This window comes from Alnus glutinosa, chromosome 5, assembly GCF_958979055.1.
Source record: "Alnus glutinosa chromosome 5, dhAlnGlut1.1, whole genome shotgun sequence".
Lineage (NCBI taxonomy): Eukaryota > Viridiplantae > Streptophyta > Magnoliopsida > Fagales > Betulaceae > Alnus > Alnus glutinosa.
In genome coordinates, this window is record NC_084890.1 from 1,477,518 (window position 1) to 1,502,684 (window position 25,167).

General features: G+C 35.7%; 4 protein-coding genes across 10 annotated transcripts; 3 read left to right on the forward strand and 1 right to left on the reverse strand.

The window, feature by feature from the left end:
- Positions 1-1,870: 1,870 nt before the first annotated feature.
- LOC133867741 (uncharacterized) lies at positions 1,871-5,857 on the forward strand. Of its 3 annotated transcripts, none has more exons than XM_062304505.1 (4): positions 1,871-2,155; positions 3,711-3,932; positions 4,032-4,264; positions 5,569-5,857. In XM_062304505.1, the coding sequence occupies exons 1-3, from the start codon at positions 1,961-1,963 to the stop codon at positions 4,248-4,250; spliced, it is 636 nt and encodes a 211-aa protein (XP_062160489.1). In that variant the 5' UTR covers positions 1,871-1,960; the 3' UTR covers positions 4,251-4,264; positions 5,569-5,857. The 3 variants fall into 3 exon arrangements, with proteins under 3 accessions (XP_062160489.1, XP_062160488.1, XP_062160490.1); XM_062304506.1 differs by lacking the exon at positions 5,569-5,857 and adding an exon at positions 2,855-2,956 and having other exon boundaries at positions 2,016-2,155; positions 4,032-4,531; XM_062304504.1 differs by lacking the exon at positions 5,569-5,857 and having other exon boundaries at positions 1,872-2,155; positions 4,032-4,531.
- A 1,418-nt stretch (positions 5,858-7,275) lies between these two features.
- On the forward strand, positions 7,276-10,205 carry LOC133869832 (rho GDP-dissociation inhibitor 1). Of its 2 annotated transcripts, none has more exons than XM_062306915.1 (5): positions 7,276-7,904; positions 8,032-8,098; positions 8,805-9,023; positions 9,162-9,286; positions 9,913-10,205. In XM_062306915.1, the coding sequence occupies exons 1-5, from the start codon at positions 7,635-7,637 to the stop codon at positions 9,988-9,990; spliced, it is 759 nt and encodes a 252-aa protein (XP_062162899.1). In that variant the 5' UTR covers positions 7,276-7,634; the 3' UTR covers positions 9,991-10,205. The 2 variants fall into 2 exon arrangements, with proteins under 2 accessions (XP_062162899.1, XP_062162898.1); XM_062306914.1 differs by having other exon boundaries at positions 7,493-7,904; positions 9,162-9,281.
- Positions 10,206-13,280: 3,075 nt separating this feature from the next.
- LOC133867622 (uncharacterized) lies at positions 13,281-18,729 on the forward strand. Of its 4 annotated transcripts, none has more exons than XM_062304371.1 (10): positions 13,281-13,415; positions 13,852-14,192; positions 14,599-14,718; positions 15,198-15,282; positions 15,397-15,582; positions 15,667-15,831; positions 15,926-16,135; positions 17,748-17,919; positions 18,032-18,203; positions 18,292-18,729. In XM_062304371.1, exons 2-10 carry the CDS (start codon positions 13,996-13,998, stop codon positions 18,383-18,385), a joined length of 1,401 nt encoding a protein of 466 aa, XP_062160355.1. In that variant the 5' UTR covers positions 13,281-13,415; positions 13,852-13,995; the 3' UTR covers positions 18,386-18,729. The 4 variants fall into 4 exon arrangements, with proteins under 4 accessions (XP_062160355.1, XP_062160357.1, XP_062160354.1 ...); XM_062304373.1 differs by having other exon boundaries at positions 13,330-13,415; positions 13,800-14,185; positions 14,467-14,718; XM_062304370.1 differs by having other exon boundaries at positions 13,333-13,415; positions 13,800-14,192.
- Positions 18,730-22,009: 3,280 nt separating this feature from the next.
- Positions 22,010-23,375, reverse strand: LOC133869388 (acyl-CoA--sterol O-acyltransferase 1). Its single transcript, XM_062306365.1, has one exon. The coding sequence runs from the start codon at positions 23,266-23,268 to the stop codon at positions 22,114-22,116; it is 1,155 nt and encodes a 384-aa protein (XP_062162349.1). The 5' UTR covers positions 23,269-23,375; the 3' UTR covers positions 22,010-22,113.
- Positions 23,376-25,167: the final 1,792 nt, after the last annotated feature.

Sequence of the window (25,167 nt, forward strand, 5' to 3'; positions counted from 1 at the left end):
TATTAGAGTACTAGTAGCAGATGCCCTATAAGTAGTTCTGTTCCTTAAAGTAAGGAAAATTTGAAAAAAATCACAAAAAATCAAGCCACAATAGTTACCCTATTTTAGATAGTCATCCTTGGGAAGCTACAGTGCTTCCCAATACATTGGGTAGCACTATAGCTACACAATACAATATTTTAATAAATAAAAATTAAAAAAAAAAAAAAAAGCATCTCTCTGATTCTCTCTCCTTCACACGTCATTTGAATTTAGTGAGCCTTAAATGTGAGTAGGGGTGGATCCATTAAGGGGCCAGGGCCTGCCCCCAAGCCCCAAGATTTTTTTTTTTTTCAAAAAATAAAACTTTTGAAAAAATTCTAAAAAAATTAAAAAATACCCCTAATTTTTTTTTGGGGTAATTACCTTTTCCCCCATCAATTACCAGCCATTGTCAACATGCCCCCATGAACTGACACCTCGACCAAAAGAGAGCATCCAACTACCATCGTTACCCACTTTGCCCCCATCTGTCAGTCTAATTCACACAAAGACCAAAATGCCATCTACAGTAATTAATAAAAAAATATTAAAATTAATATTTAAAAAAAAAAAACTAAAAAAAGGCGCCACCCTTAGATTAATTTTTGTTTTTGTTTTTTTTTTAAAACAAAAAAATATATTAATTTTAATTTTTTTTTTATTAATTACTGTAGAGGGCATTTTGGTCTTTAAACAAAAACTAACGCCCAAAAATGGAATATTCCATTCAAGTTAACGGAATCTTCTGACGGATGGGGGCAAAGTGGGTAACGATGGTAGTTGGATGCTCTCTTTTGGTCGAGGTGTCAGTTCATGGGGGCATGTTAACAATGGCTGGTAGTTGATGGGGGGAAAAGGTAATTACCCCTTTTTTTTTAGTTTTGACCCCCTAATTTTTATTTTTATTTTTCAATTTGGCCCCTAGCCTCCAAATTATCAAGTCTGGGTCCACCACTGAATGTGAGTCTTGTAAATTTAATGGTACATTTACAAAAAAAATGTGCAAGCGAATAAAATCAAACACTTTTTTTTTTTAATAATATAATGCAAACATTAAAAGACAAATGTTTTTTTTTTCTTTTCATTCTCTTATATATTTCTTATTCATCTCCGTACGAGAGAAGTGTAAATTTACCATAAAATTTGTGAGGTCCTACAGATTCAATGGTAAATTTTTTAAAAAAATACGTAAGAAAATGACACCAAACACATATCTTTTTAAAATATTATCTAATTTTTATACAATAAGAAATTATATTTTAAAATGATAAAATATTAATTATCTAATTGAAAATTGATTAAATAAAATTTAATATTTAAAGAATCTAAAAAAAATTATAAATAAAATTTTCTTCTAAATAAAATTATAAGTAAAATGTTCTTCTTGAGTCCTTCTATGCTGACATGACACCCTGTTTTTAATTAAAAAAAAAAAATTACAGCTTGATTTATCTCTCATGTTTTTATTTAAAAAAAAAAAGGAAAAAAAGAATGCTAGATCTCCTTATAGTGTTCTTCTAGAATGACATAAATGTAATAAAAAAAATTATATCTATGTTCTTCTAGATGACATGAATGTAATTTTTTAATTTTTTTTATTACATTTATGTTCTTCCAAAAGGACACTAGAAGGAGCTCTAGCAACACTACCATTCTTCTAAAAAAATAAGGCGTCATGTTAGTATAAAAAAACTCCAGAAGAACACCAGAAGGAGTTCAATCATTCTCGTAATAATAAGTTGGAGTGTAATTTTATATGTTTTTATTAAATTTTCTCCCCAAAATAGGTAAAATGAAAGACGGCTAGAAATGCTCTAAAGTCTAAATATTTATTTTTTTTTTTGCCGTTTCGCCCTCGTCGAATCTCCGCTGGGGCCAATTACCCTAAACAAAGAAAGTATCCAAGTATTGACAGCGGGGAGTGGCGTGCGAAAAAACCATGGCGCTGGTTTTGAACCTAAGCGCACCAAATCGAACCGTCTCTAAATCGTCATCGACTCGTTCTGAGTCACCTCGTTCCCGATGCACCTCGTTGACTCGCCATGAGAATGTGAACCAGACATGGAGCTCTCTGCAGCAGAAACTCTACTGTAACGGCAGATTTTCTTGCCTTTTCTCTGACAACCGGAGAGAGGTACTTCAATTTTGTATATTTGATGTGTATTCTTTTGGCGTGTTTGGTTACTGAGGAATTTTTCTGGGTACGGATTATTTACTGCTGAAGTTTATTGTTTTAGAGGAAATTTGATAGTGCGAAAGCTTGAAAGAAGCTGTTTTGAGTTCAATGGGGTTTCCTGAAGTTGTTCATTTCTCTTTGGAAATGAGAACCCTGGTCCCGTGTTGGGCTTCTTGAGGTGTTGTTTTGAAAAACAGAGACAAATTGAGCTATGTAAACCCAACTGGGTATTTACTTTTTTAAGCCAAGAAGTCTGAAAAATCAAACTTTTGAAGAGATTTTTGGACTTTCTTTGTAATATCTGTGATGGGTACATGAACTAGTTAGGAATTTGATCGAGCCCCATTTAGTGGTTCCCTTTTACAAGAACTGCTTTATTCCTTGGATATTATTCCTCGTATTTTTAAGGGTTTGGATAAGGTTTTAGGGCAGTGGGTAAGGTTCTAAACATGATATATGCGAATAATGAATTTTAACATACAAAGTGAAGTCTGCGACTAAAATGATGAATAACCCTCACCAACTCCAGAGTAAACTCCATTTGTCATCTCTTGATTCCTCAACATTTATCTTGGGCCCCTCTTGCCATAATTTTTATTCACTTTCAGGGTAATCACCTAACTAACCCCTATCCATCCAACAATTTTGATGTTGCAGTCCTTGGTGCATATAGTACATGAACAAGTTTAGTTTCCAATGGCAGCCAGATTCTGTTTCCGTATAACAGGGATCTGTGGGAAAGGTTCACCGGAGAACAAGGTACACGTGGTGGTATGATCTGCCCTTGTTGTGTCTTGAGTGTTACGATTTGGATTGCCCCTGCCTTTAGAAAAAGGTGGGTATAAGTAGGAAAGGTTCACCAAAGCACAAGGTGCACATGATGGTATGATCTGCCCTTGTTGTGTCTTGAGTGTTACGATTTGGATTGCCCCAGCCTTGAGGAAAAGGTGGGTTGTGGCAAGGGTAAAGCAGCATTATTTAATAATCAATTAACCAAGTCCAATAATTCTATATCCTGAAATTTAACTTGTCCCATTAATTCTATCCTGAAATTTAATTTATGTTTGGGTTATTCATAACAGACTGCATTGATTCACACTCAGGCAATGAGGGATGAGCAACAGTATTTGACATAAGATATGGTTTTAGATATGATTGATGGCCAACATGTTGCAGTTGGAACAAGGTTTCCTTGGGTTTGTCAAAAAACTGCACATTATAAGGAAGTGGTATTAGCCAAACATTAAGAGACTTTGCTTGAGAGTCCTTTTCTGTTGTCATTTGGTAGATTTAATTGGAATTGTAGTTCTGCCGCATTGAACTCATGGGCATCTACTTCCCCAATCTGAGTTGTTTATGATATGTTGACCTAGTCTGCCCCATCTGGTGGGGGGAGGACAGTAAACCTTGAGCACTTAAGATTAAAGATCTGTATGTTGAGAAGTATAATTTTCTTTAACGCTGGTTTATCCCCTCCAGAATCAATTTAGCTTTGCTGTATCTGTTGTTGCAGGAACAAGCTAGGAAATCATTAGAAAGTGCACTTGGTGGAAAGAAAAATGAATTTGAGAAATGGAACAAGGAAATTAAGAGGAGAGAGGAGGTGGGTGGAGGTAGTGATGCTGGTGGAGGTGGTTGGTTTGGATGGGGTGGACGGTTTGGTTGGTCCAACGGTGACCATTTCTGGCAAGAAGCACAACAAGCAATTCTTGCGGTGTTAGGAATCATAGTCATGGTAAGCAATTTCCTTCTTTTACCATTTAAAAGTTCTTGCATAATTCCAGTGTCAAAAATACCATTATGAGTATGTACTCTAATACATAATGTCTTGCAGTATCTCATTGTTGCAAAAGGTGAAGTGATGCTTGCTGTCATCTTCAACCCATTGCTGTATGCTTTACGAGGAACAAGAAATGTACTCGCGTCCATACCATCAAGAATCTTGGGAAAGACGTCTCCAATTAGTCATGTTGATTTTGATATGTCGAAGAAGGATGGCTACAGCCATATCTCTGCTAAAGAGAGAGTTTTGAAAAAATGGGGAAGCGAGTGATAGTTTTGTTTCAGGTTTGACATCAGTTCAACCCTCCACGCATTGCTTGTGTCGCAATTGTGTTGTAAACCATGCTTTCTGCTTGTTGAACACAATTTCTTTGGCGAGCCCCTTTTTTATCAAAGTTAATTAATGAGCATTTCCATGTTATGTTTACATTCCAGGGAAAGCCCATTGTTATGATGGGTCTCATTCAATATTGGTACAAAGTTCCTCTGTGTAATAGGATTTGAACTGTACGTCAAACTTAATTTATTTTTAATCCCATAATACTTGAATTCATTGTTGAAATCTTGATGTAATCGAACTTAATCGTTTTAAGACCACGGAAGGCTCCATTGAATCATTTGATATCTTTTAGAAAACACAGTGGACTCAGTTTTCTTTATGATCCAGATACCCAGTTAAGGCAAGTTAAAAGCTCATATTAGATTCACTGGATTTCAACTGTGTGGACATCTCAAGTTGTTTTCATTCTGTTATCCTGTTTCTGGTGATTTCTGCATAGTGCATGATACTCTTATGTGTTTAAAGGATTTTATTACAACATATATACTATAATAAAATTACAGCACCTAAGCCAAATCTGTGCTTAAATGCATAAATTTACCTCCATCTCGTAATCTGAATTGCAGTGCCAGTTTAGCATGGACAAAGTTTCCTTCAAATTGTATTAGAAAAAATTCTTTCGAACACACTATTAAACTCACATATGTTTTTAGAGCTTGTGATTCTCACATGTATTTTTAATAGGACTAACAAAGCATGTGATTCTTACATGCATTATTAAAATGCATTTGAGAATCATGTAACTCTAGGAACATATGTTAGTTTTATAAACTGAATTGGAGGAATTTCCTTCGACCAAGTTGAAGGAAAACATTGTCCTTTTAGCATTAGCAATTCTTTTTTTCTCTTTCTTCTTCTTCTTTTTTATTTTTTATTTTTTTTTTAAATATATTACCTAATTCATACCATCTATTCCTTAGCCATAAGATTATGCCCTTAATTGGATGTAATAAGTTTTCTTCCTGAGGTATGCAACCATAACTGCCATCATGGCTTGATCCCCTCATCATTGGGAAGGAAGAAAAAAGCACTATAACATGATATCCTGAACTACAGCTGTAATCATGGAGCACCATTGAAGCTGTGTAATAGTTTATATAATGTCCTTTTCATGCATGAATTGGGATGTGAAAAGGTGCTGTTTATGATGAAGTTTATCTCTTTTTGTGTTTTTAATTCATGATCTTCATGTAATTTCTTTCTATCAGTCCCTACCAGAGTAAACAATGATTAGCTTTTTGTTTTGCAGATATAAATTATAATGATTGATTGATGTAACAAATAGTAAGCCCTAGAATCATCCAGGGCTTCCCTAGCAAAGGAAATTGAAGAAAATGTAGCACAATGACCTGCTGGTGAAATATTTTATAGATTTGCAAATGCATAATTGAGTTCTGGCAGACATTATTAGTTCATGAATTAGAATTAGTAAACCCCACATTGTGCGGGAGCAAATTAGTCTGTACCAAACTTAATCATTCTGTGGATCCCATTCTGTGGTGCAAATTTTCTAATTCATGTGGAGTGCTATTTCATTATCGAGATTTTATGTTGCATTTAATATTATATATAGGAACATATAATTAAAAAAAAAAAATTAAAAGATCATGGCTACATAATAAATATGTGATAGCATATGCATTATTAGATCTATAAAATCTAATCTTAATCATAAAATAACGCATGTCCAATTTTACTTGAAATTGAAAGGATTCTATTTTATCCAACTATTACTTGCAATCATACTTTTTTAAAATTGTAACGGGAGGAACCAAAAAAAAATGTAATTCATACCGGTTCATATTAAGTTGCATGTTTTATATTAGATACATATATAAGCATATAAGTTTTCTTTTCAAATAAAATTCCATTTATCGTATTATATAAGTTTTGTTCCATATACTGTCAAGTATATAATGATATTTTCTGTTCTCATAATTATTTTGTACCATGTTTAAACTCATATTATACTCCCATTTAAGAGGATTTCAAACTTAAAATTTTAATTTTAATTTATTTATTACTATCAAAAACATTTGACGAGAGTGGTCGCCCGCTCCTAAAACAATTGATATGGGTGGGTGCAGGGGCGGAGTCACCTTGGGGCTTGGGGGGGCCTGGTCTCCCCTAAGCCCCAAGGTTCTCCCTAAAAAAAAAAAAAAATTAAAATTTTGCCTCAAATTTTGGCCCTTTCAAAACCTTTTTTTTTTTTTTTTCAATTTGGCCCTCTAACATGGGGGAGCTGGCTCCGCCCCTGGGTGGGTGGTTATCTCGAAAGAACCTGATGTGGTGGCTTAATTATACCAAAATTGTTGGCACGACATTTGTTACAATAGACACATCCGACCTCCTTAAAACAATTTTTGAGATGGTTAGCCACTCTCAAAATAGTCTACTTAGTTCTAAAATAATTAAGAGTAACCGAGAACACTTTAAGTCTATTTAAAGTGGTCGACCACAACTCTAAATAATAGGCCGCTTTAGAATAGTCTCATAAATACTCAAACAATTCTTGAGGTGGCCAGCCAACCAAAACAATAGTTGATGAGGTGGCTAATCACTCAGTTCTTGTTAATCTATATATAAAATAAAAAAAATAAAAAAAAATTGAATGACATGGCGTTTATCGTAACCGTTGGTTGCAAATGAAGGGTTTAGAAGGGGTGGTCCATGTATAGGCATTCCCAATGAGGCATGAGAAGGGGTCAAAGGGCATCTTTTAATCCTCCCAATCCGCAATCCTAGGCTAGGCTGTCTCATCTTATGTGTGTGTATGTTAGTTGAGTTTAACTAATTGAAAAGCTCTCCTCGAATCTTGGTCTTCGTGGAAGCTTGTGCAGGAGTGACCCTCACGATCTCGCCACCCCTCTCTCTCTCTCTCATATTTTGTCACTGGAAGGTTCAGAATTTCGGATCACCACATGACCATTTCCTTCTCTGTTTGAACTTTCCTAAACAATCCCTCTCTCTCTCCCTTTCCCTTCTTTTTCTTGGCGTCTTTTCTTGCTACAAGGGTTATCCTTTGTGGGTTTTCTTGGTTTTGTTAATTTGCTATCGACCTTTCTGGGATTCTTTGACCCAACCCACCCTTTCCAAGCGTTATTCTCATTATTATTATTATCCATTTTTCTATTGGGGTTCCCTCACTTTTTGTTGTTTTCGTCTGAGAGATTCTTCCCAGTGGGATTTTGGCTTCTCTTTTTGTTCTGTAGCTTTGTAAGCATTTTTGTTTTGTTTTCTTACGTCCCTTTTATATTTGGTGAGTTCCATTCTCTGTGCCATTTGGTTCATTTCGTCTCTGTTAATGGGCTGTTGATGTCTTTGGCCGACGGAGTGGTCTCAAGTTCCAAAAGCATGGGTTACGATGAAAAAACCAACGAGGGCGAGGAACACAGTGAAGCTTCAAAAACACAGACAACAGCAAAAACGGCTACAGATGAAGAAAATGCCGGTGCCCCAGGAGGGCTGGTACGGCGAATGAGTGAGAGTTCTATCTATGCAACCGAGGAGGATGAAGATGATGCAGAAAGGAAGTTAGAGTTGGGTCCTCAGTACACACTGAAGGAACAATTCGAGAAGGATAAGGTTTGTTTCTGCATGTGTTTGTTTTTATCCTTAATTAAATAATCAAATACTCTATTTTTTTGGCCTTTCGATTATGACAATTGTTTGTGTAATCTTTGTCGCTTCATGGTTATATACGAGGATGTAGGATGATGAGAGCTTGAGGAGATGGAAGGAACAGCTTCTTGGGAGTGTAGACTTCAATTCTGTTGGAGGTAACATTTTACTTTTTCCTAATTGTTTATCTTTAAACTTTGTTTGGTTGCTGAGAAAAATGGGGGGCGGGGTGGGGATTCAAATTTGGAATCTTTCCAAATTTTCTCTGTTCTTCTTAGAATCAGAAGTTATGACAACTTATTCCTACGCTCTAAGGTAGCAAAGATCACCCCGAAGAAATGTGGAAAATAATATAAGATTCGTTTATTTTTCCAATAGTAATTGGATGCACATAAAATTAACAAAAGGTACTGACTTTGAAAGCTATTTCGCTTCCAAATTTTGCTAGCCTTTTGCTTTAAATCTCAGCTGTTTGATGGCCTGTCTTTAAGCTTTGAAATGATGGTCATTTTATTTGCATCCTCTCTCCTTCAATATCCTATAATTAGATTAGTGCTTATGGATCCAGTCCTTAACTGCGCCTTTCTTATTCCTTATCTTGGTTTCCACTTAGCAATTATCGGTTTATGAATACTAGACTCTTATACGACTACGATACAACTGGAATGACGTGGTAGTGAAAATCAGCTTTTGGATCAACATGGGCAAGTAAAAATGAAAAATCAGTTGCTGATTTTAAATTCTACGTCATCCCGATTGTATGACAGTTACTAGCAGTTTACTAAATAGCATTTCTCTTAATTTATTTGTGTTTCTGATTTATTTTATTTTTTTTTCCCTGTTTCTTTTCTCTGTCTAATGTAGAAACTCTAGAGCCAGAAGTTAAGATCCTGAGCCTCGCAATTAAGTCCCCTGGAAGAGCTGATATCTTTCTTCCCATTCCCCAGAATGGTAACCCCAAGGGCTTGTGGTTTACTCTGAAAGAAGGAAGCCGTTACAGCCTGAAGTTCACTTTTCAGGTCAGCAATAACATTGTTTCAGGTTTCAAATACACTAACACTGTGTGGAAAACTGGTATAAAGGGTAAGCTCTCTCTCTCTCTCTCTCTCTCTCTCTCTCTCTCTCTCTCTCTCTCATGCACACAAACTCATGGAGTTCTAAAGAATGAGGACATATAACCCTTGGAATCAATTTTTTCTGTCTTGTGAATCCTTGTGCCAGTGGACAGCGCAAAAGAGATGCTTGGAACCTTCAGTCCTCAGGCAGAGCCTTACACACATGAGATGCCTGAAGAGACTACACCATCTGGCATATTTGCCAGAGGATCCTACTCAGCTAGAAGTAAGGTTGGTTCAACCAATGTTCTATTCTATGTTGCCTTAGCTTTTGGTTTACCTTAATTATTCCAAATAATTTGAGTGAAATTCTGTATCATAAGACAACGACATAAAACTTTAGGTTTATATTTTTGTTTTATGTTCTCAAGACAAGAAATTAACAAACATCTCAAAATACAAAACATTCCTCAAAACATAAAAACAGTTTTCACGTTTATCATATCAACACTTTCACCCAAATCATAAATCACTCCCAAAACATTAACAAACATAGATCCATTTGTTTACACCAATTGGTGCATGGGAAAAGAATGAAAGCTTTGCTTGCATTTTCCTGGTTTGATTATCAAACTATATCCTTTGCCTGTCATTATTAGTTTTGTTACTTGTTTAAGAATACCAAGCTAGGCTGAGTTAATGGCTGTCTTATATGCATACATTAATTTGCGCCTGGAAAGATCCAATCAATTTGTTGTCAGGCCCACGTTGCAGCATCAATCACACATGTGAAATTCAAAATTGCGAGCCACCCACTAGTTAGAAATCTAACGTTATGGATGATAAAGACTCTCAGTTTGGACTTGACTTATTGATCTCCTTCATATTCTTTTCTTTTTCTTTTTCTCTGTTTTCAGTTTGTTGATGACGACAACAAGTGCTACTTGGAGATCAATTACACATTTGATATCCGTAAGGATTGGCAGTCGGCTTAGACTGGGAAGTCTCCCTTCAGTGTTACTGTTTTTGTTACCTGTTAATTGTTTTCTAAGCAGAAATCTGCTTCAGTGTTGACATGTCTCATTTCCAGTATCGTATTTATTTTCAATCCTGTCTGAGATCAGCACCTAAACAATGAAGAGAGTATTTTTGTGGGAAAAAAAAAATGAAAAAGAAAATTATATTCATTAAGTAGGTACTTGTTAATAAAGTTGAGCTTTTGAGGGCACTCTCTCTCTCTCTCTCTCTCTCTCATTGTTGTGAATGTCAGCATATCCATGTAATTGAGAAGTCGTTAATTTCTGTTATGTTAAGCTTTATTTCTGTACTTTGAGCTTGTTAACCATTCCTGTAGAAAAGGGCTTGTTTCATAGTTGTCTTTGTTCTTTATTCACGATATGAATTCCAAATGCTAAAGCTCGCCAAAGCATGTTACTTTTACTTTCTTCCATGTTCTGTTCTTTTCATTTTGAGTGCCCCCCCCCCTGTTCTGTTCTTTGCATGCTTCTTTCTCTCTCTTTTTTCTTCCTTTTTTCCTTCTTCAGTATCTCACATTCCACTTTCATTTTAGAATATATGTGTGCGACTTTGTTTTCTTTTTCTTTTTTCCTTTTTTCCTGGAGGATAATCGTTTTTAAGTCTTGTGCGGATCTGAGGTGTTAAACTAGCCAAACTTTTAGCTCGAAGAAGACAATAACAAATGACAAAACAGGCACTAATGTAATGGAAAAGAGTGTTTTATGATACGAAAGAGCACTGGCTGGACTTACTTTTTGGGTGCAAAAGTCATTGTTAATGAGCATAATAGAGGGCACAAACAGCTGGTAATTATATATAATGGAAAGAGTAATTATTTTAGAAATGCTTTAAGAATGTTGTGACTTGTGAGGGGTATTATAATTTTTATTAAAAGTTTCTTACAAATGAACGTGATAGTGAATATAATATTTATCACATCACTCACTAAAACGTAAATTGTCACGTGGCAGTCCGACATTTAATTACCATATTTACAAATTGATGTATTAGTTCACATGGTACTAATTGCATTAGCCACTAAAATGTAAACTACTACGTGACACTCGTTTATAAAATAGTGTTACGTGAGTTTATTAAAGATTGTTATGCCCCAAACATTTTATATGCTTCAAAATGTAGACAATTTGAGCTTCAAGGTAAAGTATTTACTAAAATTTAGTACCTTCTTGAGCTTTAAGCCTTTATGTAAAGAGAAATGCTACTTTGTATTTTCTTGTTCTTCTTCCATCATCTTTTTCTAATGTGGCATTATCAATTCACCATTAATTTTTTTTTCTCTTTAATTAAGATCGATCTAAGAGTGGATTGACAATGTCATGTCAGCAAAGAATGGGAAGAAAAAGAATGAAGAAAGATAGTGAGCTATAAACTGATAAAGATAATACCAAAGCTTTAATTGAAATCACAAGTACATTTATTACATATCTCATATAATTTTGTTCTATATTAATAACATTGGTCACGCTTCTATACAATCAAAAGATTTTACCGCTAACTAAACCCAAATCTAGCTCTACGTACTTTCATTCTTAGTTTAATTTTAGGCTGCCCAGCTTGTTTTGTTGTTTTGTTTTTCTTTCCTATAGTAATTTTCTTCATGTATCTAAAAAAAAATATATATATATATATATCCAAACCTGGTCGATCCAGAATTTTGTATGCGTCATCAAAATACTAAAGCATGCCCCGCTCAACTTGAGCTCCGCATGTTAACCTCACAAATTGGTCTTGTCGAGTGTAACACCATGCTCGACCTTGGGCTCTATTGATTAACCCCACACAAATTGGGTACGTCGATCATACTAATTCCTATTATTTGCTCAACCTTGGGCTTGGAACATATAATACACATTTGAAACGAGCTTGCCTTTGTGTTAACTTTCCTTTCCGAAAAGTTTTATACCTTTTCTTATAAGGACAACGACATAAACTCTTATAAATTAATTTTTAAAAACGACATGTCTTTTAAATTATTAAAAAAAAATATGTTAAAAGCATATGTTATTAAAAAAAAAAAAATTGTGTTTCTTACATACTAAGAACACGTAATTTTTAAAGGCTAGGTTGTAAATAAAAAAAAAAATTTAAAAAGGAAAAAAAAAAAAGAAAAAAGAAAAAAGAAGGGTCCATCTTCTTGTTGCAGGTTGGGGTGACATGTTAGTAACTTAGACTATCTCCAACAGAGTAGTTATTTTAACCAAAATAGTCAAATATAACTTCTTTTGCTTTTTTTTTCTTCTCCAACAGAATGGTTACTTTAACCATTTTTCTAAATACATGAACAGTAAATAGCCAACATTGGCTATTCACTGTTCATGTGTTTAGACTTTTTTTATTAATTTTTTTCTCTCTCCCTCTCTCCCTCTCCGATTCCTCTTTGTCCCTCTCCGTCTCTCTCTGTCACTCTCCGTCCCTCATCTAAAGACTCACATACGAAGCTCTGAGGTCAGGGAACAAAAATGGCCACAATCACATGCTCAGCTCCCTTAATTCGCATCCCTCCTAATCACCGTACATATGTTCATGGATCGACGATGAGCCTCGATCTTCCATGGATCGACGATGAGTGACATTCGGTGGATGGGTCGACGCCAGTGAAGCTGGAGGTGGATTCTGTCGGGGCCCGCCAGATCCTCGACTCGTCTGGAGATTTTGGTGGTTTTGTACCTTTTTTTTTTTTGGTGGTTCAGCTGTGCCCTTTTTCCGGTGGATCGGTCTTGATCGGTGGTTCCGTTGCTCTGGCCGTGGGTGGATCGACGTCGTGTGTGCGGTAGTTGAACGGCGTTGATCCGGTGGTTGAGTGGTGCGGTATTGAAGTGCCACTCTGGTGCGGTGGGTGCTTCTTCTTCGTCGTAGTGCAGTGGGTTGGGGTTGGGGTTGGGGGAGACCTGGGTGCTTCTTCTTTGTTGTAGTGCAGTAGGTTGGGGTTGGGGGAGACCGGAGAGTGAGAGAGAAATGAAAACAAAAATTAAAGAAAATGATTAAAAAAAGTAGAGAGTGAACTGTTGGAGAGAAAATAGGATGAACAGTGGTTAAAGTAGCAATTGTGCTTTTTTAACAGTTATTATAACTTTCATTTAGTATGTTACTATGGACACCCATCAAACCCCCTCTGCAAACTAAAGGGCCGTGCTTGTCTTTCTCTCCAAGCCCGTGAAGATAACCGCCCGAGGACAGGCCCAGGACCGAAAGCTACCGGGTATGGATCTCTTGTTGAGCTGGCGATTTCTCATTGGGTAACTCGGCGCTGCCTACTGGCTTCGTTTTACACAATTGAGAAGCGCATTCTCGACCTCAGAACATTTCCGATTCGCGACTAGCCACTCGTTCCGAGTTACAGGTGACCGAAACTTCACATTCAGCTTCTCGGTATCACTCCCAGGTTCGTCAATAAATCATCTTCAATTTCTTAAAATATATTTTTTTGTTTGGTTGCTCTTTTGCTCTGTTAAGTGCAAAACCCTAGAGATTTTAGGGAGAGAAATGCGTAGAAAATTCGAGTTTTTTTTTCCTTAGAAACCAACGGAGTAATTAGCTTTACTGTCGAGTAAATTGGAAACAACTAGTTCTTCGTCTTTAGTAACTGTTTATATGTATATATATTTTTATATTTTGTGTTTTGGGCATAGTAGATTTAATGCATTTGAAATAATTCAATATCTTGGATGAATATTTTGAATTCATCTGAATTATTAGATTTTCTAAATGGTAATTTTTTTATTAAATGGTTTAGATTACGACACTGAAATGCAATTTATATTAGTAGATAGGCAGATTGGTGAAATTCTGTGTGTATAAGCGAAGTGAAACTGTAACAGAAATGAAATCCAAGAGAGAGAATGATGACTTGGTGGAGGAGGGAGGGTTTGCTTCAGAATTGAAGAGGCGGAAAGTGGTGGAGGAGTCATCTCCCTCGCCTCCACCTCTCCCAATAGCAAATCCTCTTGCCGGACTAGCGAATTATGATGATGATGACGAAGAGGAGGAAGATGAGAGGCATAGGCGTTCCGAGCAAAATGGCGATAGAAAGGAAGGTGGTCAACAAGATGACGATGACGACGATGATGATCACCATGAGCAAGCATACAGTCAAGGAAAGCGAAGCCGTGAGGTGGAGCGCCGGAGGGACTGTCCTTATCTTGATACCGTTAATTGACAGGTATACAACTCGTCTTTGGATGCTCAAAATATTTTAACAACATTATTGGTATATTTCTGTGTGTAAATTCTGCATGTGTCTGTGTAATTGCTTTACTCGATACATAGAAGTGTCTTATTTTGAGTTGTGTGTTTATGCTTTAGAGGTTTTAAGTTTTGACTTTGAGCGGTTTTTTTTTCCTCACTCTGTCAAAGTTGTACGGATGTCCATATTAACTAGGGGCATATATCTGTAAAAATGCATTTTCAGTGTGTGGTCCATTGCTCTTCTATGTTTTTCAAGTTTTGGATTTTGATTTTGAGAAGTTCTGCTTTGTATCTCTCTCGAATTTGAATGTGTATGCATGTTTGGTCTGTGGTAAGTACTACCAAGGAAGAGGGAAAAAGTCTCATGCATATACTCACAGCCTCGAAGCAGGGCATCATGTTTACATCAATCTTCGGACTAAGCAGGTCTATTGCCTTCCTGATGGATATGAAATTGACGACCCCTCATTAGATGACATTCGGCATGTTCTGAATCAAAGGTGTGCTTATGTTTTGGTTACATGCTTTTATTTTATTTCATCTCTATTGCATGTTGTCCCTCGACCTTTCTCTGCACATCTGTGTGTGTTTGTGGGTGCAAGTGGCTGTCTATGCAATCACTTGTGCATGCATGTTTATGTGTGTGTAGAGGCCTACATGCATTTTATGCATGGATATGTGTTAGCATGTGGTCATGCTCATGCTTTGACTCTCATTGGATATGTGTTAGCATGTGGTCATACTCATGTTGTGACTCTCATTGGATATGTGTGCTTGATCCATGTGGATAACAATTTCTCTTAGAAAAAAAAAATTACATTGGTCAGCTTCATTTTCTCAGTGATATTTGTGATAGTGATATGCTATGTTTTGATACACATGCTATTGTCCATGTTTTATTTAAGATTTGAGTTTATAAAATCAGGTAATCTTAAGCTCTTAATTTTTATTTGTTTTTCTGCTGCTAACATATATGCAGGTTTACTAAGGAACAAGTTGAACAACTTGACAAGAACAAGCAATGGTCTAGGGAACTTGATGGTTCTGATTACCTCCCAGGAATGGTACCTATCTTCGGCCTTTCTCGCACAAAATTGCATTTTGTTTTATTGTTAGAGATGTTATTAGATGTTTTTGGGCCATTTTGAAGTATTAATCATGATTTTGGCAAATTTCAGGTGGGCCTTAACAACATCAAGGAGACAGATTTTGTGAACGTCACAATACAATCTTTAATGAGAGTTACTCCTTTAAGAAATTTTTTTCTTATCCGTGAAAATTATAAACAAAGCAAATCTTCACTTGTTCATCGATTTGGAGAACTCACACGGAAGATTTGGCATGCACGGAACTTTAAAGGACAGGTTTGATCCCAGTGATTTGCACATTGAATAAATAGTCTTGAACATGAAATTCATATTTATCATTTTTTTTTTCTATCTTTACAGGTGAGCCCTCATGAGTTTCTGCAGGCAGTTATGAAAGCCAGTAAAAAACGGTTTCGGATAGGCATGCAGTCTGACCCAGTTGAATTCATGTCATGGCTTCTAAACACACTACATTCTGATCTTAAAACAAAGAAAAATAATAGCATTATCTATGATTGCTTTCAAGTGTATATATCATTCTTCTTCTTTGCTGTCCACTTTGTTGTTAGTAGTTGGATATGCACTTGTGCTTATATAGAATCTACTACACACTTGATAGGGGGAATTGGAGGTTGTGAAAGAGATCCATAACAAAGCTGTTACTGAGAAGAAAGAAAACAGTGATGACCAGATTGCTCTTTCGAAGCTCACAGATGGTGGAATTGAACATGATGCGGAAACTTCCAGAATGCCGTTCCTAATGCTTGGACTGGATTTGCCCCCACCTCCTCTTTTCAAAGATGTGATGGAGAAAAATATAATACCCCAGGTATACTTTGACTTCTTTGTTAGTTTGGTTGCAATGTAAATGGGATTTTTATTTCTGTTGTCTTTAGTAGATCTTGCTTAAAGGGTTGGTTCTAATCAACTAAGGCTTTATGTTTTATTATTGATAGATATGAGAGAGAGTATTTTAAAATAACATGGAATTGGCGAATTGATGTGTGTGTGTGTGTGTGTGTGTGTGAGAGAGAGAGAGAGAGAGAGAGAGAGAGGGTTAAATATGGTTGTTCCATCTCTTGATTTACATAGGCAGCATTTGGAGCCACTTTATTTGTATGGAAAAGTTTGAGAGAGCCAATGATTGGAGAATTCTTTTAAGACCCAGAGAGAGAGAGAGAGAGATTTTTAAAATAACTTGGAATTGAGGGAGATATTTAAAATAACTTCGAATTGAGATAAAGGGTTAAATATGGTTGTTCCATCTCTTGATTTACATAGGCAGCATTTGGAGCCACTTTATTTGTATGTAAAAGTTAGAGAGAACCAATGATTGGAGAATTCTTTTAAGACCCAGAGGGAGAGAGATATTTAAAACAACTTGGAATTGAGATAAAGGGTTAAATATGGTTGTTCCATCTCTTGATTTACATAGGCAGCCTTTGGAGCCACTTTATTTGTATGGAAAAGTTAGAGAGAGCTAATGATTGGAGAATTCTTTTAAGACCCAGAGAGAGAGAGAGAGAGATATTTAAAATAACTTGGAATTGAGATAAAGGGTTAAATATGGTTGTTCCATTTGTATGTAAAAGTTAGAGAGAGCTCCTTTCAAAAAAAAAAAAAAAAAGAAGTTAGAGAGAGCCAATGATTGGAGAATTCTTTTAAGACCCAGTTTGGTTCTCAGAAAGTAACATGAAAAAGGAAGGTCAGAGTGAGAAAGGTTAACTTGGTTTGTTTTCTTTTGATTTACATTTGCAGCATTCTACACCACTTTGGTTCCATACAAGAGCTGCTTGAAATTGGCCAGTTCTTTTCTAGCCCTGTTTAGTTCAAAAGACTAGGATCACAGTAAACAATGCCTTCAATTTTCAAGAGTGATCACACAAAATTGAAGAATTTTCCATTTTCTTATATTTTATTCTGAGAATTGGATGGTAATTTTTTTTAAAAAAAAAATAAGAGGACCTTCGAGTGATATATTGGAAGTGGCCTCGTGTTCTAGAATTTGGGCTGCTATCGATACTACATCTAAATTTTTATTTGCATGACATCAGTACTAATTATAACATTGCAATGAGCTCTGGAACAAATGGCACTTCCCTCCCCTATAAGAATAGGGTGGATGGTCAAATCATTGGTTCAAGACCAACTAGGTGTGTGTGTGTGGTAAAAGGTTCAAGACCAGCTAGTTGTATGTGTGTAACTTACCACGCAAAAAAGAAAAAGAGAAAAGAAGTATTAACTGGAACAGCAATCGTCTCCATCATTTGTTTAAAGAACACAATTATCTGAATCAAAGTGGCCTTTTTTCAGTTTATTTTTGGAAAAATGGAGTACTAGAAGTTGTCGATAGATATATGTACTAGAGAAAATTTGGGTTTATATATTTTTTTTTAATAGTGTTTCTCATGGACCAAATTCTTTGTATGATTTTGTTATAGGTTCCACTCTTCAACATCCTGAAGAAGTTTGATGGTGAAACGGTCACTGAAGTTGTCCGTCCTCGTATAGCAAGGATGATATATCGTGTTACCAGATTGCCACAGTATCTTATTCTTCACTTGCGTCGATTTACAAAGAACAACTTTTTTGTGGAGAAGAACCCTACATTAGGTAAGATTTCATCACTATATCTGTGAGTTGTATAATGAATCTATGGCTATCATATAAGTGGAACTTGGCCAGTTCATGTGCCTTGTGCTAACTGATGTTGTCTTTGTCTCAGTCAACTTTCCTGTGAAGAACCTGGAGTTGAAGGATTACATACCCTTGCCGATGGCCAAGGAGAATGAGAAATTGCGGTCGAAGTATGATTTGATTGCTAATATTGTTCATGATGGTAAACCTGACGAAGGGTTCTACCGGGTATTTGTACAGCGGAAGTCAGAAGAATTATGGTAACTCCATATTTAATTGATTTGTGTAACCTTGAATTAAAATGTAACAAGTATTGCAACGGACACTTATGACATTCAATATTTTCAGGTATGAGATGCAGGATCTGCATGTTTCAGAAACACTTCCTCAAATGGTTGCACTCTCTGAGACCTATATGCAGATTTATGAGCAGCAGCAGTAATATTGGACTTCAAATCCCATTGTTGAATGTGTATTGAGTTTAGATAAGCGTTATGTATTTTCAACACACAGATGATAAGAGAGAGGATTGAAAGTGTTAATCTTTTGAAGTGGTTGATTTGTCAATATGGAGGAAGCTGCCTGACTGAAGGAAAAGTAAGGCCATCATCTTTCGGTCTCCCAAAGTTTTGACTGTAAAACCATCCATACATTGTTTTAGAAGAATTATAAAGGCAAAATATCGTAGTGTTAATAATTTTTGACAGTTTTATGTTAGTGTTTACTATTTGTATGCGATGATTACTTTTTTACATGAGGAAATGGGAGTGGAAGATTTTCTACCTCGACCAACTTATCTTACACGATCATTTGAATCCACAGCCTCTGGATACAAACATGCAGTTTGTGGGGGTTACGATAGTAAGTCTTTCACATGGGTTAAATATAATTTTAACCATGTGTGTATATAAGTTTTTGAGCATCTTCTCATTTCAAGTTGATTTGCCAAGTGAAAGTAAACTTAAACGGCAAACTCACAAACGGATTTATTGCGAATAATCAAAAATTCATGTATCTAATTTTTAAAATTAGAAAGTGAGCGTGAATTCAAATTGCATCTTTACTCAAGGATTTATGATACATTTGTCTCTTTTTACAGCACCTAAACCTAATCCTTGTGGGATAGGATTTATTTTACTACAGACAGTATACTCCCTTGTCATATTCTTAACTAATTGTTGAAGCCGTTTTTTGGACGGTCAAACCGGTGATGAGGCTCCTACAAAACAAATAAAATAGTCACCTAAGGTCTGTGAGTCCTTGAGAAGACCGGAGACACTCTGATACTTAAGTCGGTAAAGGTTATCTAAGAAAACTGAATAGAGAACGTGATAAATGAGAGAATGTGTATATTCAATGCTCAAGGGTGTACTCTTTTTTTATGAGAAAGACTCATTTGTCTAATATGGTAACTTTGATACCAATAAGGTGTGATTTTTCTTATAGAGTGTGATTTACCATGTAGGTTGCATTAATGGCCATGTGGGTGTTTAGTTTCCATGTGGAGAAGATCTAAGAGTGTTTCTATTTGTTTTCCTTTCATGGATTGATTATCTTCCATTTAGAGATTGATTGAGTAGAGTCCACCTGTAATTTATATTTTCAACAGAAGCCTCTCGATTCCTATAGCGAACTTGTCCAACTAGTTGGGCTTTGGGAATTATTGGACTGTGAGCTTTCATTCTACTTAAAAGTTTAAAACCAATTGGTGTTAAGGGAGAAAAACTTGAATCTTTTATGGACCTCAACATCGAGCCTAGTAAGCCTGTTTTTAGAGCGATCACTGGGAGCAGCATTGTGTCACAACACCTTGCAATTGCCTATCTCTTACAATTGGATTGGCAATTAACTTTCGATGGGGCTTACGTATCCGAGCAAGTCTTCGACAACCTGAGCACTTGCTCTACATGTAGGTCCTATCGAGAGACCCATTACAATTGTAGTCGGATTGGCGATTTGTTGAAGTGGTATAATATTAAGTTTCATACAAGATGTAACCCCTTATGCCACATAATGTGTAAGCCTCCTAAAAGGAGGTGTGCGTAAAAATAAACAAATCATTTCAAGAGAAATAAAGTAAATAATACAATAATTTGATCAAATAAAAATATTACTATGGTTCAAGAGAAAGCAATAGTATCGACTCAACACTGCATTACAACAGGCATTGCAAACTACTTAGTATATGCTCTTGTTGAAAAACAAGAGCATATACTAAGCATCTATATTATGGACACTTTATTATGTCTCCATTTATGAAAGGTCAAGCTAATACAACAGGCATTGCAATGCAAAGGGTTTTAAATAGAAGGAACCAATCCTGGTCCGGGATTGGGGGCCTTTCTAGGGCAGGTGCAAACTACTTTTTATTTTTTGAGAGGAGGTGCAAACTACTTGAGGCTCTATTTGTTTTTGGCTAAAATAATTTATTGAAAATATTTTTTGTACTTTTTTGTGTTTGTGAGATAGAAAATGATAGCAACGAAAAAAAAAAAAAAAAACTAATTAACTTTGCGACAAATATAAGACAAATTTTTCTTTTAAATTGAGTTGATTTTTTTTTTATTTTATTATTTTTTTTTTCTTTCTAATCTAATCAATAAAACTGATACATGTTCATAGAAGTTAGAACATAATTCTCATGCTCATTTTTAAGTAATAAAAAATGCATTTTGCATTTTTATTTGCCAACAATAGAATGACAGCGTTGATTTACTTATGGTGCAAAACTATTGTTTGTTAAGACATTAATAAACAATCTAAAACATAAAATACTAAAAAAATATATATATTTAAAATTATTTCATATTTATGTCATATTAAAACATTTTTTTAAAATAAAAAAACACTTATGCTCCATTTGTTTCTGCGTAAAATGGTTTCTAAAAAATGATTTTGGCATTTTTCGGTGAAGGTAAGGACAAAAATAATGGTCAACTGGAAAATGATTTACCCTTCTCAAAAAACGTAAATCATTTTTCGTAGATGTCAGACGCAGTCGACCATCTTTTAAACAACGCAGTCAACCTTTATGTTCAAGCAGTTGACTATCGCTGATTTTCGACAAGCCAGATTCCTGCATCGGTCGGTGCCGGAATCTGAAAAATTTGGATTCCGACGTCCGGCAACCGTCACCGGATTCTAGTGGTACTGTGCCAGATTCCGGCCAAACTGGCCGGATCCCTAGCCATTTGGCCGTGATCCTCCCAAAACGATAGGATCTCGGCCAGGACGGCTGGCTTCTGGTCAATTAGCTGGGATACATATAGGCCAAATAAAAAAAAAAAAATATATATATATATATATATATATATACAAGATAAAATTTAATTTTTTTAAATTAATATGATTGAATAAAAGTATAAAAAAATATTTGTAATTTTTCGTATGCGTCAAACACTGAAAAATGATTTCAATGAAAAATATTTTTTTAAAAAATGACTTCTCTAAAAATATTTTACAAAGATTAAAGAAACAAAGCTGGATACATATTCTGCAATTGAACTACATACTACTGTATTGATTTCAAGCCGTCAGGTGAGCTTGCCATGAGCACAGTGACGGAGGTGGGGGGGAGGGGGGTTGGCGGGGCCATGGCCCAAATTTCTTTAAAAAAAAACAAAATTAGAAGGTTGAAATTTGTTTGTTAAAAAATAAAAATAAAAAAAATATATAAGGTAAAAAACTAAAAATTTAGCTTATTAGCCCCTGTCAAGAAATATTTTTGGCTACTGGCTCTTACCTATAAAAACTTCTGGCTCCGTCCCTATTAGAGCATGCAAAATGAAATTAAAAATTTGACTCATTTAAAGAATTCGAACATGTAATTTTGATAAACTACTTATGAGACCTATATGACCAAATTAAAATTGAACTGCAACATGAGAGAATCTAAATGAGAGGTCAAAGTAAGGCCACAATTATTGTAAGGGTTGTTTGACAAATGACTCTTAACTCTCCCTCTATTTCTTTTTACTTTTCCCGTGAAAAATATTTTAACTTTTTTACGCATTTTTATATTACATCAATAATTTTTTATTATTATTTAAGTAAAAAAACTACTACAAAATAAAATATTCTTACTTTTCAATAAAGCATTCTTCAATTTTATATAACACTAATCATTTCTTACCGCACGATACACAAAATATTACACGTCGCAACTACTTATCAAACACGCGGCACGCCCAAGGTTTTCAATGCGTTGAAAGGCTGCAAAGGCAGACCATGAAAAACGTTCTTCAGAAACGCGCCGAGAGCCGCGTACTCAGCTAAGCCCCGAACATCAGCCTTACACCGGAGGAACTGGGGAAAGAATAGCCAAACGCCGGTAACCATCACGAATCCAACGGTAAGGATCGTAGATATCAGCCTCGGCAACCGAAACTTCCCGTGAAGGGTCTTCTTCAGAGCGATCTCGACCATCAAACAGACACCGTGGAGGAGGAAGAACCACGTGATCTCCCAGGTGGGCCGCACGCGCCCCAGGTAGTAGAACATGAGCTCGTGCATGAGAGCCGACACAAGAAAGGTCCCCAGTACCGCTGGAAAAGCAGCCCACCTGCGACCTATGACACGTTTACAAATGTTGTGGACAGGTTCGTATACGGTCGGTCGTAGGATGCTGGTGACCATGAGGTTCCATCTTCTGCCCCAGAAGTCTTGCAACGAGGTGGAGAGGTATGGCTCGTCGAACTGCGGCTCGAGCTCGAGGCCCAGGAGGGCTCGAGCCAAGGCTGCAACCATGGCTAGGATGATCTCAAGGCCGAAATATATGTGGAAACAGTATAGAATCAGTATGACTGTTGGATGAATGTGCTCGCGGTAGTCATAGACTCGGATCAACAATGCTACTAGTAGACCCTTTACAGCATAGTTTAGACGCGACTTGGGTACACTCTTGGGCTTTTTGGGAGCTGGGTGTTCCTCAGTTTTGCCATTTGAATCTGAAGGTATTGGTTTGTTTTGGGGTTTTTCCGATGACTTTGGAGGTGGGTTTTGTCGGATCTTAATGGGAAAACAAGCAAGGGCAACGAATTCGAAGCTGCCAAGAGGGAGTGATGGGTCTGAGGAAAGAGGCCCTTTGCCAAAAGCAAAGAGCAAGAGCTTGAAGTTGGCGAGCCAAGCAATGAAGAAAGCAGAGGTGCCCCCGAGATGCATGGAGGAGAGGTTGAGAGGAAGGACAAGGAAGAGGCACACGATTGGGAGCACAGAAAGCAGTCTTGGAATGCCTCTGGGGACAATCTTACCTATGGCATAACAGTAGCTTAGAGATATGAAGACCGAAACCCATACCTTGGCGAAATTCTTCATCTCACCCTCCATTTTCTGTGTCTGATAATCTTTCCTTCTTCTTCCTCTTCTTTTTGTACGTTCTTGATCTTAATTTGCACTTTCGGTGGTCAATAGATGAGGAATAGAGAGGTTTTGGATCCACATGCAAGTTGGAGTATATATATATATATGAATAAAATATATTCTATGATCAGAAATGTGGAAGCCACTAGGAAGAGAAGCTGAACCGCGTTTCTCACTCGGCCGTTTAGAGTATAAAATATATGAATCTGGTATTTTCTTGACCGTTGACTGAAAAAAAAAAAAAAAAGATTAAAGTTGATATTCTTAATGTTTTTATATAAGAATAATGTTTAAACCTGGATATGGTTTGGTCAAATTATTTCAAAGTTAACCAAACAATTAACTAAAATTGTATTGCTTTGTTAAGGGCCTTAAGGCTAATCATTGATTAAAAAGTCAATGGAAATGAGGTGGTTAAATTCTTAAAGATTCGATAGCCATTCTTCTTCTTCTTCTCTTTTTTTTTTTTTTTTTTTTTTTTTTTTTTGGCAATTCTACTTGTTAAATCACATGAAGGTAAAGGATGAAAATAATGTTTAAATTCAGGACATTTGTTCAAATATTATGTTAAATTATAATTTATTTTAAAAGCTTAAAGAATTGATAAAAAAATAAAAAATTTAATTATTTAACACTATATCTATACATAATAACAATACATTTTAATCCCGCCTATAGTTCGTCTATTCTGTGACTCAAACATCTGACATGAGAGTAATGCTAAAAGTCTTTTTCTGTATCTCTCTTGTTTCATTCCAAAAATAAAGTGGCTATTAAAATTATCAATTGATGTGTGATAGATCACTATTGAATTTAATCGAATGGTGATTTTAAAAATCACATTATTTTCAGAGAGACTTATATAATTACTCTTGACGTGGTACTGCCCGGCATCCACAACATATGCTTTAAAGAGCCATTTAATTTCTTCAAATTTTAAAGGACCATATCTTAAATCTACCCTCATTCAAATTTTTTCTCATCCTTTATTTACAATGATATGCTACATATATGAAATACTACTATTCATTATTTGTCTCATATTTTATTCATTTCTCTGTCCTTAACTTAATAAAAAAAATGGTTAAATATTATTTAGCCATCTCAACTAATAGTCATTTTTTATAAATCTCCACAAACTAACAGATGTTATGCTTTGGCTCTTCAAACTGCCAATTTGTTGCAACTTAGTCCTATTCGTTAGTCTCTATTCGAAAGAATTAGCTATCCATTCCGCACTTAACCGTTATATTGGATAGAAAATCAAATTTGACCAAAATGTTTTGAAAATACCCTTATTTTGACCATTGAAAAACAAAAATTACCCTTTGTATTTATTAACTAGTAGAAGAAAAAAAATTACCCTTAACAAATTATTATATTTAAAAAAATAATAAAAAGGAAAGGGTAATTTGGTTTTTCAATGGTCAAAATAAGGATATTTTCGAAACATTTGTCAATTTTGATTTTCCATCCAACATAATGGTCATGACTGATGAATGGGGCTAAATAATAATAGATTGACAGTTTGAATGGCTAAATCATGGCACTTGTCAGTTCGTGATGTTTCATAAAAAAATGATGGTTAGTTTCGGGGGCTAAATAATATTTAACCCTAAAAAAATGGTTAAATACAATTTAACTCCCCCAAATTACCACAATTTATTCGGATGGCTCCCAAAACTACCAATGCTTGTATTCTGATCCCCAAATTACCACTTGCTTATTTTTTGGCCCTATTTGTCAATTTGTACCGTTTAAGTGGACGAAAACTGAGTCACATGCACGGCACATTACTCTTTTAGCCTAAAAACCCGAAAATACCCATCTCCCTACCCTCTGAAATTCTCACGGTATTTTTGACGA

What these genes read in the sequence shown, in the direction of transcription:
- LOC133867741 (XM_062304505.1), top strand. Translation starts at nt 1,961, where the DNA reads ATGGCGCTGGTTTTGAACCTAAGCGCACCAAATCGAACCGTCTCTAAA. An exon ending in TCTCTGACAACCGGAGAGAG is followed by an intron (nt 2,156 to 3,710) that starts GTACTTCAATTT and finishes CTGTTGTTGCAG; the next exon opens with GAACAAGCTAGGAAATCATT. An exon ending in TGTTAGGAATCATAGTCATG is followed by an intron (nt 3,933 to 4,031) that starts GTAAGCAATTTC and finishes AATGTCTTGCAG; the next exon opens with TATCTCATTGTTGCAAAAGG.
- LOC133869832 (XM_062306915.1), top strand. Translation starts at nt 7,635, where the DNA reads ATGTCTTTGGCCGACGGAGTGGTCTCAAGTTCCAAAAGCATGGGTTAC. An exon ending in AGACTTCAATTCTGTTGGAG is followed by an intron (nt 8,099 to 8,804) that starts GTAACATTTTAC and finishes TGTCTAATGTAG; the next exon opens with AAACTCTAGAGCCAGAAGTT. An exon ending in GTGGAAAACTGGTATAAAGG is followed by an intron (nt 9,024 to 9,161) that starts GTAAGCTCTCTC and finishes TCCTTGTGCCAG; the next exon opens with TGGACAGCGCAAAAGAGATG.
- LOC133867622 (XM_062304373.1), top strand. Translation starts at nt 13,854, where the DNA reads ATGAAATCCAAGAGAGAGAATGATGACTTGGTGGAGGAGGGAGGGTTT. An exon ending in TTATCTATGATTGCTTTCAA is followed by an intron (nt 15,832 to 15,925) that starts GTGTATATATCA and finishes CACACTTGATAG; the next exon opens with GGGGAATTGGAGGTTGTGAA. An exon ending in AGAAAAATATAATACCCCAG is followed by an intron (nt 16,136 to 17,747) that starts GTATACTTTGAC and finishes ATTTTGTTATAG; the next exon opens with GTTCCACTCTTCAACATCCT.
- LOC133869388 (XM_062306365.1), bottom strand. Translation starts at nt 23,268, where the DNA reads ATGGAGGGTGAGATGAAGAATTTCGCCAAGGTATGGGTTTCGGTCTTC.